The sequence below is a fragment of the Balaenoptera ricei genome, chromosome 20 (genome assembly GCF_028023285.1).
Source record: "Balaenoptera ricei isolate mBalRic1 chromosome 20, mBalRic1.hap2, whole genome shotgun sequence".
NCBI classification, from domain to species: Eukaryota; Metazoa; Chordata; class Mammalia; order Artiodactyla; family Balaenopteridae; genus Balaenoptera; species Balaenoptera ricei.
This window is the reverse complement of record NC_082658.1, coordinates 53,940,894-53,957,272: the sequence shown is the minus strand read 5'-3', so window position 1 is coordinate 53,957,272 and position 16,379 is coordinate 53,940,894. Positions and strand designations below refer to the sequence as shown.

General features: G+C 45.2%; 1 protein-coding gene across 1 annotated transcript; it reads right to left on the bottom strand.

The window, feature by feature from the left end:
- Positions 1 to 2,702: 2,702 nt before the first annotated feature.
- Positions 2,703 to 11,619, bottom strand: SCIMP (SLP adaptor and CSK interacting membrane protein). The gene is made up of 5 exons (XM_059906432.1): positions 11,596 to 11,619; positions 9,436 to 9,538; positions 7,358 to 7,421; positions 4,694 to 4,767; positions 2,703 to 2,878 (listed from the first exon to the last, which is right to left on the bottom strand). Exons 1-5 carry the CDS (start codon positions 11,617 to 11,619, stop codon positions 2,703 to 2,705), a joined length of 441 nt encoding a protein of 146 aa, XP_059762415.1.
- Between the last annotated feature and the right edge of the window lie 4,760 nt (positions 11,620 to 16,379).

Below are 16,379 nucleotides of genomic sequence, written 5' to 3'. Positions count from 1 at the left end.
TTCATTCAGTTGATCATCATTCAGCATATTTATTGAGCGTCTACAATGTTCCTGGGCACTGTGCTAGGAACAGAGAAACAGTGGGGAAGAGAGAGACACAGTCCCTGTCCTCATGTTGCTTTCAGTCTGGTGGAGAGAAAAGACAGGTAAACAGGTAGCTACAGCTAATGCTATGAGAGGGGAGCCTCTAAGAGGGCACTAAACCCAAATTCGGGGTGGTGAGGTAAGGATCTAAGCAGAGATGGGAAGGATCGTAAGGTGGGGAAGAATGTTCCAGACCAAAGGGACAGTACTGTGCATAGTCACAGGGGCAAGAGAGGCCACGGATAAAGTCATTTGAAGTGGATGGAGCAAAAAGCTGGTGGAGTGCAGCCGCAAGGTGGTGGGAAAGGAGAGCGTTGGCAGGAGATAACCAGTGACCAGAGCCTGACAAATCTTGTAACCCAAGAGTTAAGGAGTTTGGGCTTTTTCTGATGATAATGGGTAAAGAAGAGATTTAAGCAGGGGAATGAAGTGGTCAGATGTTCATTTAAGAAAGTCACTGGCTGCCATGTAGAAAGGGGATTGGAGGGTGAGATGCCAGGGGCAGGAGACCAATTGGGAGGCTGTTGAAGTTCCATTGGCAAGTGCTGGCAATGACCTAGGAACATCCAAGGAGAACATGGACTGATCAGAGAGCTACTTGAGAGGCACAATCAACAGAAAGTGGGGAACCCTGGAGAAGGACTCCAGACATATGCTAGTTTCTGACTTCAGCAATGAAGAAGATAGAAGAGCACCAGAAGTTTGGAAGTGGGGATAGGTAATCAGTTCTTTTCAACGTATGTTGACTGTGAGGGGCCTATGGGAGAGGCATCTGGAGATGTCCTGGGGGCGACTTGGTCTGGAACTGAGGAGAGAGCGCAGCTGGAGTCTGCGATTGGAAGTCTTCATAATAGAGGGGGAACTGAGCCCCTGGGTGTAGGTGAGGTCACTCATGAATGTGTGGAGCGAGATGAGGGTGGGGACAGGGACAGGACCCTGAGAAAGACTGGCATTGAAGAGAGGCTTCAGAAGGAGGCAGGCTCGCAAATAAGGCGGAGACAGGCCAGTCAGGCAGGAGGAGAACCAGGTGATGGCGGTGGCCAGAAACCAAGAAGGAATTAACACGTATCTGGTATTTACTTTTAACTTTTGGCGTAGATGTGGATGGTTTACAGACAATTTATAAGGGAAAAGCATACATGTGAAACCCTTCTATCCTTTAGCCTTCTTTTCTTTTTTTTTCTGTAATTTAAGAAACGAGTCCTCTCTTAGGCTCACGGAATACCAGAGTTCCCTAAGGCCATAGTTAGAGAACCACTGGCCTAAAAGGAGGTATTATAAGACGCTGGAAGTTTCCTTGGAGTCTAGAAAGAGAGAACCGGGAAGGAAGGACACGTCCCCACTGCTCCTGCAGTGGTTGAGGGCGGAAGCTTAAATATGGCAGGAACATATTTTCAATCTCTTGAGGAGGAGCTCAGTCCAAGGGTCACCTTTCCACCATTCATGGTGCTCTCCCTGCAAGCCTGTTAGCTGGATTTCCCAGGGGTCGCTTAGAAGTCAGCATCTTGTGAGTTTGGTTAGAAAGTGTCAAGTCCTCGGGCTCTAGCAGATCAACCTGAAGGAACCGATGATGTTCAGGGGCCTCCAAAGCTGACGTGGGCCTCGGCGACCCCTTAGGACACTTGTTTAACAGGACAGCAGCCCAGCTCCCCGGGCATGTCATTAGCTGCAGCATATTGTATTGGAGTTTCTGCCTCCCAGCTTGGGGACAGGGATCTGGCAGGGAGGGGCTTGACGCTGTTTGCCTTGAACTCTACACAAGGGAGGAAACAGTAATGAAAATATCGGAGGAGGGTATTTAGCCCCCTGAACTCTCATCTAATCACGTAATCACCCCTTTCTTTCCTGTTCAGCATGATTTTTCCTGGGGAAACCTACTTTCCCTGTAGCTCCCCCAATATACAAAATGAACACCTCTGTGGGTAACTTCTGTTCTGTGGTCCAGAAGGTGACTTCTGTTCTTTGTTGATTGTTATGGTGCAGCTGGCAAGCAGTGGAAAAACCCTGGCTGGGAACTTGGGTCTCTGTGGTCAGTTTGGCTGACATCATAGAGAGGCCCTGGGGTTTGGGATCGTGTATTTGGGGAGGGTCCACAAGAACAAAAACACTCCCCTACCCTTGAAGGACACACAAGGCATGACGGGTGGCTTGCACACAAGAGCGCTTAGCTGTAACTACCACCCATAGCCGCTCAGTGTGGGAGATGGGGTGTGGGGGGGCAAGACATGTGCTTGGTGAGGGCTGTGCTGGGGATAGGAGCATGGGAGGCTCTGTACAATCAAACGCCAAGTTTTAAGATCACTTAGAACCACACAAACAGGGGAAGAGTGCCGGGAACTGAGCGTTTCCTCGGGTGGGGACTGCGGAACCCAGTGGTCCCCTGCCTGGAACCTCGCTCAGCAGAAGCTCAAGGCCTGACTCCTCAGAGCTGAGCACGGGCGTCTTTCCTCTGGCTGCAATTATCTGATCACTGACGCTTCTTCATCTACAATTCAGGAGGTGCTTATCTTACAGAGCTCTGTACCATTACCACTGCCTTTCGGACCCGGATACCCACTGAAGTTCGACCATTCTTGACTGTTTAAAATAAGCTGTGTGAACGAACCCTCTTCTGCTTGTCAAAAAGAAGAAACGGTTGTTTCAAGACGATGGTTTCCCGTATGTACAGGGTTATCAACATCATCATAGTCATCTTCAGGCTCAATATAGCTTGGGACGGCCATTGTCTTCTTATTTCTAACTTTATTTACTGATGAGTATGCAGCTGGTGGCCAACTTGGGGTTTCCTGTGGGGCTAGAATACACAAAAAGGTATTAAATGCAAAGCTATTGTGTGTTTATATATTTTTGACCAAGTGGCTCTGCATGATTTTCATGGGTTTCGGTGATCCTCCCACTTCCTGGTGGACCAGATCCCCATTTTACAGAGAAAACTAAAGCCCAGACATGACACAGTCTCAGGCTCACCCAGGTGAATAAGTGGCAAATATTGGTCAGACATCTTGACTGGCGTGTTTCTTTGCCTCACTGCACTGCAGTAGGAACCATGAAACAGAAGTTTAGACAAGAAGCTGACCAGAGCTAGTAGCCAAATGAATAGTGTTGTGTTTATAGATACTAATTCTCATAAGGAAGTGATACAAACTGTATTTCCTTTTGGGCACGTCCCTCACAGTGACTTACACTGCTTTCCAGAACTATCTATAATTGCTCATGTCCACCATCCCTCTGCTAAGAAGGAGGTGGGCAGTGGTGTTTTCAAAAGGTGGAATTAGTGGAGGATGGGTACATAGCAAATGGACTAAAGTGGTAGGAAAAAGATAGTGAAACAGCTCAGCTCCACCTGTGGTGGGGCCTGGAACTGCCTCACCGCAATCTCATCTTTTCCTAAGAGAACCTGAAAAACAACCACCATTTCATTTCACACAAATTAGATCTGCAGTTAGATCCAAGTTCATCTTCAGGGTCCAGCAGTCACTAGCTGTGTGGCCATGAGTAGGTTGCTTAACTTCTCTGTGCCTCAGTGTCCTCTTCTGTCAGAGGGACATAATAATGTACCTGCCTCATAGAGGTGTTGAGAGGATTAAATGAGATAGTACCTATAAAGTGCCTAGCATGGGACCTGACACACAGTGCCTGCTCAATAAATGTTAGCTAATATTATTATTTATCCATTCAGTTAAAACATTTTCATCCATTACCTACTAAGCTCCAGGCACTGTTCTTAGTGGTGGGTAAACAGTGGTGAACAAGACAAGAAAGTCACCTATTTCCTAGAGTTTATATTATAATGGAGGAGATAGATAATGAACAAATGAAGGATAACTAAATAAGCCCATTTAGGATTATTGCCATAAGCCTCATAAGGAAAATTAGCAGGATTTCTTTATATAGGATGGTCAGGAATGGCCTCTCTGAGGTGGTGACATTTGAACTGACACCTGAAAGGTGCGGTAAAGCCAGCTCTGTATACAGCTTAAGGAAGAACACTCCAGTCAAGGGAACCAGGCAGATTTTTTCTGATAGGATGTCTGAGAGACCCAGTGTTCCTTTATACCCATGCTGCAAGCTGGAATTTGAATATGAATTCACACATTGAATATTGGAAGCATTGGTACTTATTCTACCCCCTTAAAACTTAGTTCATCTCTTTAAAACAGGTTGCTGCCATCTGCAAATTCCAGTGTTATAGACTGAATGTGTGTGTCCCCACAAAATTCATATGGTGAAGCTCTAACCACCAGTGTGGTTGTATTTAGAGATGGGGCCTCTAAGGAAGTAATTAAGGTTAAATAAGGTCATAAGGGTGTGGCCCTGATCCAATAGTATTAGTGTCCTTATAAGAAGAGACACCAGAGAGCTCTCTCCCCTCCATGTGAGGACACAGGGAGAAGGCAGCCATCTGCAAGCCTGGAAGAGTCCTCACCAGAAACCAGATTGGCTGGCACCTTGATCTTGGACTTCTAGCCTCCAGAACTGTGAGAAAATTACTGTTGTTTAAGCCACATTGTCCATGTTATTGTTTTATGGGCAGCCCAAGCTGACTAAACACCAAGATAAATTTATTATTCTACCCTGAATGAGACTGTTATCAACAAAATACACTCACAGGCAACTTCTGGAGAAAGCACACCCCTGGGTGGCAGAGGGGGTAATGGAACTGAGAGATGATTGGTAACATTCCTGGAAGAGAGGAAGAAGAGGAGTCAGTGTTTGGTTTTGATCACACCTACTGATTTAAAAGAAAACATCAAGGAAAGTGGATAGAGTTGAACATTCAAATCTTGATCCCTGAAAACTGGAAGCATTTCCTTCCCTTTCTAGGTCTTGTATCCCATTTGTAACTGGCACTCTAAAGAAACCATTTCCTTTAGCCCAGGGACCAGCTAGATTTGAGGGAAGGGAGTTGAAGCACTATAACTTAGAGCTCATCTTCCTGTGTTCATCTGAGCTGGATTAGAAGGGGGAGGTAAGCACCAGGTGTATTTTGATTTGAAAAACAGATGTACTCCTAACGCTAAATGTACACACACCATGTGACAGCAATACTGGGTATATATCCTTCTGATCACCAAAAGATACGTTATAGAACGTTCATAGCAGCGTCGTTCATAACAGCCCCAAACTGGACGCTACCCAAATGCCCATCAGCAGTAGAATGGATAAATTCATCATGGTTCACTCCCACAGTGGAATACTCTATGGCAATAAGAATGAACAATCTATGACCACACACAATGAATCTCACAAAAAAAGGCTGAGCAGAAGAAGCTAAACACCAATAACACATACTGTCTAATTCCATGTATATGAAGCATAAAAAACAAGGAAAAACGAGCCTATACTATTTCAGGTAGTGGTTATCCTTGGGGTTTAATGGCTGAAAGGGAATATATGGGGCTGAGGAGCTGGTAATTTTGTTTCTTGATCTGGGTGTCACCTACCAGCTCTGTTCAGTTTGTGGAAATTCATTGAGTTGTACTCTTACCATGTGTACTTTTCTGTTTATATTATACTTCAGTAAGAAGTTTTAATAAAAAGATAGACTCCAAGAAAGCTTCCTTACCCAGACACCCCATCCCCTCTGTGTACTCTGATTTCCAAACTGGTACTAGATTCTTCTGAGCTGAGTTTTGGCCTCCTGTATGTGCTTAAGTCCCCTGGAATGCAGAAGCGTTTCTGGGGTGAGTGGAGAAGGGGACATGTGGCTAGAGCGCCATCAGTGACCTCACTCCACCCCTCCATGGCTCTTCCCGGGAGAGGAGGGACATTTACCTGACTTGGGGAAAAATCTAGCTTCTCTCACTTTCTCCTCCAGAGCCGGCCTGAATGCCTAAAGCATATGTTCTGCTTGAGTCTTCGCTGTTCAGAGAAAGGGCCCTGCCCTGTAGGGGAGACCTGAGGCTGTCCAGGGCTGCCTATGTACCATGCAGGAAAGTTTGCCTGGTTTTGAATTAGGAAGCAAACTTGGCCATGGAGAAGAGCCACATTCTGCAATGCTGGTTTTATCCTCAATAAAGGCAATATTTTGGTTACCTAACTGCAGGATACATTTGTCTGACTCCTCAAGGGGATCAGAATTGGTGGGGAAGAGATCTGTTATTTGCTGAATCCCTTGAGCCCCAACGAAAGTCACTTTAGAATGACTTTATATTTTTGTTTTTTAATTTATTTGTATTTTTAAGAAACATTATTTATTTATTTTAATTTTTACTTAAAAATTTTTTTGGCCACACCATGTGGCTTGCAGAATCTTAGTTCCCTGACCAGAGATTGAATCCAGGCCCTCGGCAGTGAAAGCGCAGAGTCCCAACCAGTGGACCGCCATGGAATTCCCTGTGCATACGTTTTAAAGAAAGGACTGGCCCTGGACCAGCTTCTGGGAGATAATCTCTAAACCCTTGGAATATCCTGCCTGATAAGAGTGTCTTTGTATTAAGGGGCCTTGGGCTAGCCAGATAGTTTATGCTAACAATGTGACTGATGGTGAATGCCTACTGTGTTTGCCAGGGGCCCTGGGTCTTTCTGTATCAGTTTGGCCACAGGAGACTGAATTACCTAAAGTAGGTCATGCAGGCGCTCCTTGCCTTTGTGACTTGCCCTGATAAAAACCCTAGAAACCAAGGTTTGGGTGAGCTTCTCTGGTTGGCAATGCTTCACACATGCTGTCACACATCAGTGTTGGGAGAATTAAGTGCGGTCTGTGTGATTCCCCTGGAAGAGGACAACTGCCCTGGACTCCACCTTATGTGCCTTTTCCTTTGCTGAGTTTAATCAGTATCCTTTCGCTGTGATAACCTATATAACCTTTTCTGGGTCCTGTGAGTCCTTCTAGCAAATAATCCAGCCTAAATGTGGTCTTGGGGACCCCCGACAGAGATAGCAATCACAAAGCCTCCAAGATATCAGAAAATACAAAAGTAACGCGAATGGCATATTTTTATTCAGCACAATAGCTTTTAGAAGACTCTACTTGTAATCCAGCTAAAGAAAAGAAGGGTAAACCTAACCCTGAGTGGTGGGCCCAGAACACAGCGCCCGACCCGTGACCTCTATCAAACTAGACGAGACTTGGGAGGACTTGGAGAGCAGAGAGAGCCAGGTGGTGCCCTGCACCCCCAAAGCCCTGAGGTCTCTCCCCTTACAGTGGGGAGAGTTGGCAGACACGATATTTCCCTGGAATTTAAGGCACACATTCTTAGCGCGGGCGCAAGAATGGAAGTGAACAGGTGGTTCTTGAAATTAAAAAGCAGAAGTGTTCCCCCCCACTTACTCATACATTGTTTCTTCATCTCTCTGCTTTTGTTTCAAGGGCTTGGTAATTTCCCATTTCTTGCCTAAGGAAACAAATAAGCGTATTCATTTAGGAAGAATTATCAAAATTTGTGATTTTTAGAGTTTAGAAGAGATCAGAGACCCGGCAGGTTCAGGACATGTGGGAGAAGAACCATCCAGAGGAAACAGACTTAGGGACACAGAGCTCACAAGTGATAGAGCCAGAATTTTTTTTTATAGATGTAGTTACATTTTGTTTTATTTTATTTTATTTTGGCTGCGCTGGGTCTTCGTTGCTGCATGCGGGCTTTCTCTAGTTGCGACAAGGGGGAGCTACTCTTTGTTGTGGTGCGTGGGCTTCTCCTCATGGTGGCTTCTCTTTTTGCGGAGCACAGGCTCTAGGTGCGCAGGCTTCAGTAGTTGCAGCATGCGGGCTCAGTAGTTGTGGCTCGTGGGCTTAGTTGCCCACGGCATGTGGGATCTTCCCGGAGCAGGGATCAAACCCGTGTCCCCTGCATTGGCAGGTGGATTCTTAACCACTGGACCACCAGGGAAGTCCTAGAGCCAGAGTTTTACCCAGGCCGTCTGACCACAGAGCCTAGGCACTATCCAGTGTAGGCTGTGCCTGTTTCCTCATTGCCTAGTACTATATCTACCTAGCACGTAGCTGGCGTTCAGAAATGCTGGTCGAGTGAATAGCCAAAAGTATGGTTGGGAGGAAATGAGATAAAGAATGGGAAAAGCAGTTTGTAAACTGTGATATGCTGGACATGTAAGTTATTATTAATTATAACCTGCTTGTTAATAGGAGTGGGTCAAGTTAATAGAGAATAGGTAAAGATTTTGTTCAGGATCATATTTTTGTCCATATCTAAAAATGAAATGTTTTAAAAATGTATAGAGAACACTAGGGGCTAGAATACACCTTTTGTATTAAAAAAGACTAATTACCATCAAGGGGTGGAGGGGAAAGAACATTGAACAGGCAGCCCAGTGAACCTGCGTTCTGGTTCCAACTCTGCTACCAATTCCTAGGAGACCTCAACCAAGGATCTGCCTGTCTCTGAACCTTAATTTTCTTATCTCTAAAAAGAGATTGAGAAGAATGACAAAAGTTTTCACTTCTTGAACAGCCCTGACCTTTCAGCACTGGTTCAGCAGGATTCTGAGGCTGTGTCCAGATGCAATGGGAGGACAGTGCCTTGATCATGGAGGGATGCCTGCCCAGGTTACCCCAGGGCAAGATGGCTGTACCTCTCAGTGTATTTACCATCCCCAGGTGTACTCCAGGCCTAGGTCATTATGTAAAGGGATAGGATCTCAAGAAAACACACCATTGAATCAAGGGTTTCATGTTTCTGGAGATGAATGGTAAAGTAGAAACCCACTTGTAGATCATCTAAAGTTACATTTATCCTCCAGGAAGCTGCTTATTTATGTCTGAGAATGCTAAGAACCTCTATCTGAGGCAGATGTAATACCAGAAAATTCAGAGTATGGTCTTAGAGTAGGCAATCATAGTGGTCAAACTTGTTGATCATGGAATGAATCCATTTTTCATGCCTCAAGACATTTTTTTAGACCACTTTATTGGGGAATGATTGCCATACAAAAAGCTGTACGTATTTCATGTATACAACATGCATACAACTTGACGTGTTTGGAATCAAGACAGCTTTTGACATTCCATGGACTTGTACTCTCATTCAAGCTCCAGAGGTAGGATGCTGTGATTGGCAACCACACTGAAGAGAGATAGCATTAGTGCACAGTGTGCCCTGAAACAGATTCTGCTTTCACCCAAACCATTGGAGCTGGAAGAGTTCTTGGAGATTAGGTAACCTCCCTCCCTTCACTATGCAGAGGGGGAAACTGAGGCCCAGAGACACAGATTAGTGGCAGGGCTAGGACTCAAACCCAGAATGCATGATGCTAAATCCAGAGTTCAGCCTATACAGGCCCAGAACTAATCTTTTGCCCTAAAGAAACCCTAATACACTGATAACCACCTCTCCCCTCCCCTACCTCCACCTGCCCAAATGAGATGGTCATTACCTTGTCTAAACAGATGCCTACAGACACAGAACAGGAAGATGCTCAGGCCCACGGAGACAAAGATGATGGCCACAGCCAAGATGATCCAGAAATTGTCCCTCCACCAATCCATTGCCATGGGATCCTGAGAAGAATGGAGAGAGAGGAATGAGGCATGAGTGAAAGGCTTCCTGGGGCGGTGGGGGCAGTTATCTACCATGTTGTGCAGCTGCATCTGCTTAGGGACCAGGCAGGCACTGGTTCACAGTCAAACCCTGCTGATTAGCAGCTGGGAGACCTCAGGCAAGTGACTTAACCTTCTCCAAGCCTCAGTGTCCTCATCTGCAATATGGGAATGATACTGTCTACTACCTCACAGGGAATTTACGAAGATTAGAGGTAAGACATGTACTTATTAGTTACTCTAGAAACTGTAGACATATTCACTGTTCTTTCTTATACTGTTAAACATGCAGCAGGAAGGGAAAATGCCATTTAAAGCAATAACTCTCTGCAGTTGTTTTTTTAATTAATTAATTAATTAATTAATTAATTAATTTATGGCTGTGTTGGTTCTTTGTTTCTGTGCGAGGGCTTTCTCCAGTTGCGGCAAGTGGGGGCCACTCTTCATTGCGGTGCGTGGGCCTCTCACAATTGCGGCCTCTCTTGTTGCGGAGCACAGGCTCCAGACACGCAGGCTCAGTAGTTGTGGCTCACGGGCCTAGTTGCTCCGTGGCATGTGGGATCTTCCCAGACTAGGGCTTGAACCCGTGTCCCCTGCACCGGCAGGCAGACTCTCAACCACCGTGCCACCAGGGAAGCCCCTCTGCAGTTGTTTTTATATCAAAGGGGCAACATAGACTTAATTCATAAAAGGCGAGATAGAATTTTGAGAGCTTTTTTGTTTTTTGAGGTGGGGGTTAGAAAAATATCTTGCTGGGTCTCTGAGTGAGGCACGGTCAGAGGGAGAAGGTAAAGATGCAAAGCAAACTGAATTAGTAACAGGAACTTGGGGGCTAAAGCCTGGCTGACTAGAGAGGAGGAGAGTCTGGGAAGAGGGTCAAAGCAGAGGGAGAGGTCACGAAGAGAGTAGGTCTTAAATGTTCTCCCCACAAGAAAGAAAGAGTAATTGTGTGACGTGATGGAGGTGTTAGCTATAACACTATGGGGGTAATCATTATACAATATGTAAGTGTATCAAATCAACAGGTAGTACACCTTCAAGTTATGCAATGTTATGTGTCAATTGGAGGTGTTAGCTAACACTATGGGGGTAATCATTATACAGTATGTAAGTGTATCAAATCAACAGGTAGTACACCTTTAAGTTATGCAATGTTATGTGTCAATTACATCTCAGTAAAGCTAGGGAAAAAAAAAAAGAAGAGAGCAGAAAGTTGGAGCATCAGTAGAAAGTCCCCTTGGTGGAAAATGACCAATGCGTTTGTAGGAAAGTTACATCTAATATTCAGTCTTCAATTGTTGCCTGTAAAATGCTGTGCTGTGATTGTCTTTTCCCATCAAATCTTCAATAAAATTAGACAACAGAAGCTTGTATGAACAGAACCTGGGGAGAAATGACATGTGTGCAGTGGTTTTTCAAGCCAGGGATGACACACAGGCAAGTAGAACAGCAGCTGCCAGGCTCCAAGTGACGGTGGGGAGCAGGCTGCAGGATGGACTCGTAGGAGTAACCTCCAGGAATTCAGGGAGATCTTGGGGAGGGGCTGGGCTCCCCTCATCTGTGGAATGGACACTTTGCTAGTTCATTTGGATGTTAAAATAAAAATGATTCTTGGGGCTTCCCTGGTAGTGCAGTGGTTAAGAATCCACCTGCCAATGCAGGGGACATGGGTTCGAGCCCTGGCCCGGGAGTATCCCACATGCCGTGGAGCAACTAAGCCCATGCGCCACAACTACTGAGCCTGCACTCTGGAGCCCGCGAGCCACAACTACTGAAGCCCGGGCACCTAGAAGCCGTGCTCTGCACCAAGAGAAGCCACTGCAATGAGAAGCCCGCGCACCGCAACAAAGAGCAGCCCCCACTCGCCGCAACTCGAGAAAGCCCGTGCATAGCAACGAAGACCCAACACAGACAAAAAAAAAAAAAAAAAGATTCTTGAGGCCTGGGAGACATCCAGACATGTCCTGGTTAAATGAGAATCACCTTCCTGTGTCACCATTTAGCCAATGGAAACTCACCCATGCATGTTCATGTACTGCCATTTCTGATTCATGCTTTTGAGCTATTATTAACAACATCAGTGGGGACCCAGGCAGGGGGCCAAGGAACAGGGGCCAAATTAGGCTGCTGCTAAAGCCATTATTACTACAAAGACCTAATGACTTGGCTTACTATTTAAACATGTGTTTGTATTCCTGGCATAGTGTCTTCATTTATTAAGTTGTTATATAACGATTTGGAGTTTTAGTTGCAAACATCATTTCTTTTGTGAAGGTTTGGCTTGATCAATATAATGTTCTTTGGCTATTCAGAAAGTTATATGTGGTAAACCAATCACGTGTAACTAGTACTCTTCTATAAACGTGATTCTGCAGCTTACTTTTTTGTTCAACATTATGTTTTTGTCATTTATTGATGTTGGTAGATGTGCTGGGGATTCACTCTTAAGGGAGTGAAGTGTCATCTACCGGGGATATCACCCCCACAAAGCATGCACTCAGCAGATGTTTTCTTGTAGATCACCTTCTCAGGGTGCACAAAAGAAAGCAAGAGAGGAAGAAGACCAAAGGGAAAAAGGAAGACCGTGGAGAATGGAAACTTGGCTCTCAGCAGGGGGCCTGTGAAATTTGGTTGTGCAGAGCCCAGTGCGGTTAAAGGGCACTGGACTTAAGAAGATGCCACATATCAGAAGGCAGCCTCTTTGTTCTACAAACCTAAATTGGAATCTTACCTTCTTTAGCTCTAGGGAACCAGTTAGATAAATAGATACATAGATACATGGAATGATGGATGAATGGATGGATGGATGGATGGATAGATAGACAGATGGACAGAAATTTCTTCCCTCCATTTTCTCATTATCTTATTTATTTATTTTTATTGAACTATAGTTGACTTACAATACTTTGTTAGTTTCAGGTATACAGCAAAGTGATTCAGTTTTATATATATACATATATATATAAAATATTCTTTTTCAGATTCTTTTCCATTATAGGCTATTACAAGATGTTGAATATAGTTCCCTGTGCTATACAGTAAATCCTTGTTGTTTATCTACTTCATATTTAGTAGTATGTATCTGTTAATCCCATACTTCTAATTTATCCCTCTCCTCCTTCCCCTTTGGTAGCCATAAGTTTGTTTTCTATGTCTGTGAGTTTGTTTCTGTTTTGTAAATAAGTTCATTTGTATTATTTTTTTAGATTCCACATATAAGTGATATCACATAATATTTGTCTTTCTCTGTATGACTTCCTTCACTTAGTATGATAATCTCTAGGTCCATTCATGTTGCTGCAAATGGTGATATTTCATTCATTTTTATGGCTGAGTAATATTCCATTGTGTATATGTACCACATCTTCTTTATCCATTCATCTGTTGATGGACACTCATTCTCTTTTCTCTTATTTAAATGTCTCCTGGTTCTTAGTCTAATTTTCCCCTCATATTTTCTATCTCTTCGTCTTTTTCTTTTACTCTTGAAGGATTTCTCCAACAAGAAACATAAACATACTCTTTAGAGCTATAGAAACACATACCAGACATAGAGTTAAAAGCTGTGCATCTGAAGAGTATGACTGGACAGGAGGAGGGAAGTGGGGGACCAGGCAGCTGTGACTTTTCACTGTAAACCCTCTGAATTCCTTGATTTTTTAACTTTTGCATTTACTTTGATAACATTGAAAAAAGGGCCAGTTAACCATATAGCATAGCTTCCCATTGTTCAGATTTCAAGTTCAAAGAAATTTTATTCTCATCAGATTCTTGGGGAAGAAAGAGGAAGTAGGATGATGTCAAAAAGTGAAACTATGGGTCACTTTTCAGAACTATGCAGAATGGTAAGCATTCTGCAGTTTTTTTCTTACAAATCGAATGGATTTGAATTGCCATCAGGTGTTTCGCATGTGTTCGGTGCGCCAAGCATTCTGCAAGAGCTTTCTCATTGCTCACCTCATTTCATGCTCACCACCATAGCCTTTTCTAGACAGGGGCCTGAGACAGAGGTGAAATGACCTGCCCCAGGTAGGAGGGAGGGCGGAACGCTTTCTCTCTGTGTCACAGGGCCTTCCTCTGTTGATGTTAGTCATGATGCCTCCAAATCATCAAGGAAAGGCCAAATGGGGGTCAAGATACCTTACTTTGAAAGGAGCACTGATGTGGTAGTGATATGGTGGTGTGAGGGCCCAAGGGGTTCCCTAGAATGAATGATCAGGGCCCACAGCTGAGAATGAAAGTCCCAAGTTCCCCACAATCTAAGATCAGAGAAATAGCACTCTTCCCCATGGACTGCTGACAGAGGCCTTTTCAACAGAACCAAGAAGAGCTTGTCTTCTTGGAAGAATGCAGCTGAGAGAGGGGGCCCACGAGAACCACATCCCATTCCCAGTTAGATGTTCTCTGGACTACCAGGCTAGTTTAATAGCCAGGGTGTCCCCAGAGAGGGGACAGGAGCTCTGGGGAGAGATGGCAGGGAGTACAGCCAGTGGGGAGTGTGTCACGGCTGCATGGTCAAGTTCAGGTCCTGGAAAGGTATGGAAGCTGAATCCCACCTGTGTTGCCAGGCCTGGAGTAGATAAGGTTGTGGGGCGCAGACCTCCTGAGAGCTACTGAAGTGTGGGGCAAAGAGGTGTTTGCATGAGAGGATGCTGGCAGCCAGCCCAAAGATGCAGCTGAGTCTCTCAAGGGACCGCAAGGGACCTCTCAAGGGCCAGGGGTTGAGTCTCCACCCAACAGCACAAACTTGATCAGCAGCAATGGCCCAGTGAGGGGAGACTTCCTGGGGAAAACTGTCTGTCCCTGTCTTTCCTCCTCAATCTCATACCAGGGAAGTAAATGCAGGGAAGTTAAGGAGCTGAGACAGCCCTCACTCCTCTCTTTACTCCCCTCATTGGGCAAAGGGGTGGAGCTTTGAGTCAAAGATAAGAAGGAAGTTTTCATTTTTATTTATTTGGCTGCACCGGGTCTTAGTTGTGGCACATGGGCACTTAGCTGCAGCATGTGGGATCTAGTTCCCTGACTGGGGATCGAACCTGGGCCCCCTGCATTGGGAGCGTGGAGTCTTAACCTCTGGACCATCGGGAAGTCCCAAGACGGAAGTTTTTAAATGAGCATGACTAAATTTTTAAAACTGAAATGAATCTGCTTAGTAATCAAAAGTAACTTAAAAGTTTCGGAATTGGACTGAAATGTCACTGGGGGAGGCGGGAGCCCAGGCAGCAGCGGTCATTAGAAACAAAGTGTACTTGTTTGCTATGGCTGCTCCAACAAATTACCACAGATGCAGTGGCTTAAAACAACACAAGAGTATTATCTTATAGTTCTGAAGGACAGAAGGCCAGCATGATGCCACTGGGCTAAAATCAAACTATGGGCTGGGTTGGGTCCCTTCTGGAGGCTCCACTAGAGAAGCCATTTCCTTGCTCTTTTCAGCTTCTGGAGGCCACTTGTGTTCCTTGGCTCATGGCCCCTTCCTCCATATTCAAAGCCAGCAATGTTGCATCTCTCTGACAGTTCTTCCCTGGCCACATGTGACCTCCTCTTGCCTCCCTCTCCCACTTACAAGAACTCTTGTGATTACATTAGGCTCACCTGGATAATCCAGGATCATCACCCCATCTCCAGGTCAGCTGATTAGCAACCTCAATTGCACCTACAACCTTAGTTCCCCTTTGCCATGTAATCTGACATATTCACAGGTTGCAGGAATTGGGACGTGGACATCTTGGGGTGAGTGGGGCACCACACGAACCGCTTCATGCTCACACGGCAATAAGATTCTAGTTAAAGTTGTTCCATGGGTTTACACATTTTAAAATTTCATTTTTTTTGCCTTCTATTGATGTCTCCAGAAGGAAAAAAAGTCAGTGATAATTCTGCCATCTTTGACCAGAAGCCCACCACAGAGTGCTCGATGTTGCTGACCCAGTGAAGAAGCAGTGGAGACCTGCCACAAGGCTGGGGACAGACACGGGTCTCTTATGAAAAGAAACATTTATCAGCTTGGTGTCAGCCTGGCAGAGTAAAAAGAGCACAGACTTTGGCATCAGACAGAGCTGAGCTGCAATCTTAGCTTAGTCAATCTAGACTTAGACTAGTCTAGTTAACTAGACTAGTTAAATCTAGTCTTAGACTAGCTGTGTTGCCTTTAGCAAATTGCTTAATCTCTGAATTCTCTCTTTTTATCTGTAAAATGGGGGTAATAAGAACACCCCCAATACCAGGTTATAATAAGGATTAAGTGATAACATGTATATCACTGGTTCTCAGCATTGGCCTCCCATTAGAATCATCTGGAGAACTTTACTAAAACAAACAAACAAAACCCCAGTGGCCAGGCCGCAGGTTGGGAACTTCAGCTATTCCTCAAGCTCTTGCCCTGAGGTCTGACACACCAAGGCCCTTGATAGCTAACAACTAAAAGCAGCTCCCATAGTTCTCTTACTCTTCCTTCCTCCATTTATGGTGTCCACCAGATGCTCCCCCAGTTGGCAAGACTGAGGTCAGGCCCTGCAGCTCCCTGACCTCCTCCCAGCAGCCAGGACACCTCACCTGTACTGTGGACTCAGCTCCTCACCCTCCCATGGCCTGGGACCTGCTGACCTATGGTTCATGGTTGGACCAGCTCTGGCCACGCCCAAAAAACAAAAAGTCTGAGGTCACATGAAGGTTCTCAAGGCCGGACTTGGACTCAGAGATAAGGCAGGGCCCTGTGAGCCAGAGTGGGGGCCCATGGTACAGTATAGACCAGAAGAGGGTAGGATCCAGTGTGGCCCCAGAGCTGGGGCAAGAACTTGAG

Excerpts from the sequence above, each read along its gene's own strand:
- SCIMP (XM_059906432.1), bottom strand. The coding sequence starts at position 11,619 with ATGGCAGTACATGAACATGCATGG. Across the intron at positions 4,768-7,357 it reads GATGAAGAAACAATGTATGA|GAATGTTACCAATCATCTCT; the intron begins GTAAGTGGGGGG and ends CCTCTCTTCCAG. Across the intron at positions 2,879-4,693 it reads GCTTTCTCCAGAAGTTGCCT|CCCCACAGGAAACCCCAAGT; the intron begins GTGAGTGTATTT and ends TGTGTATTCTAG.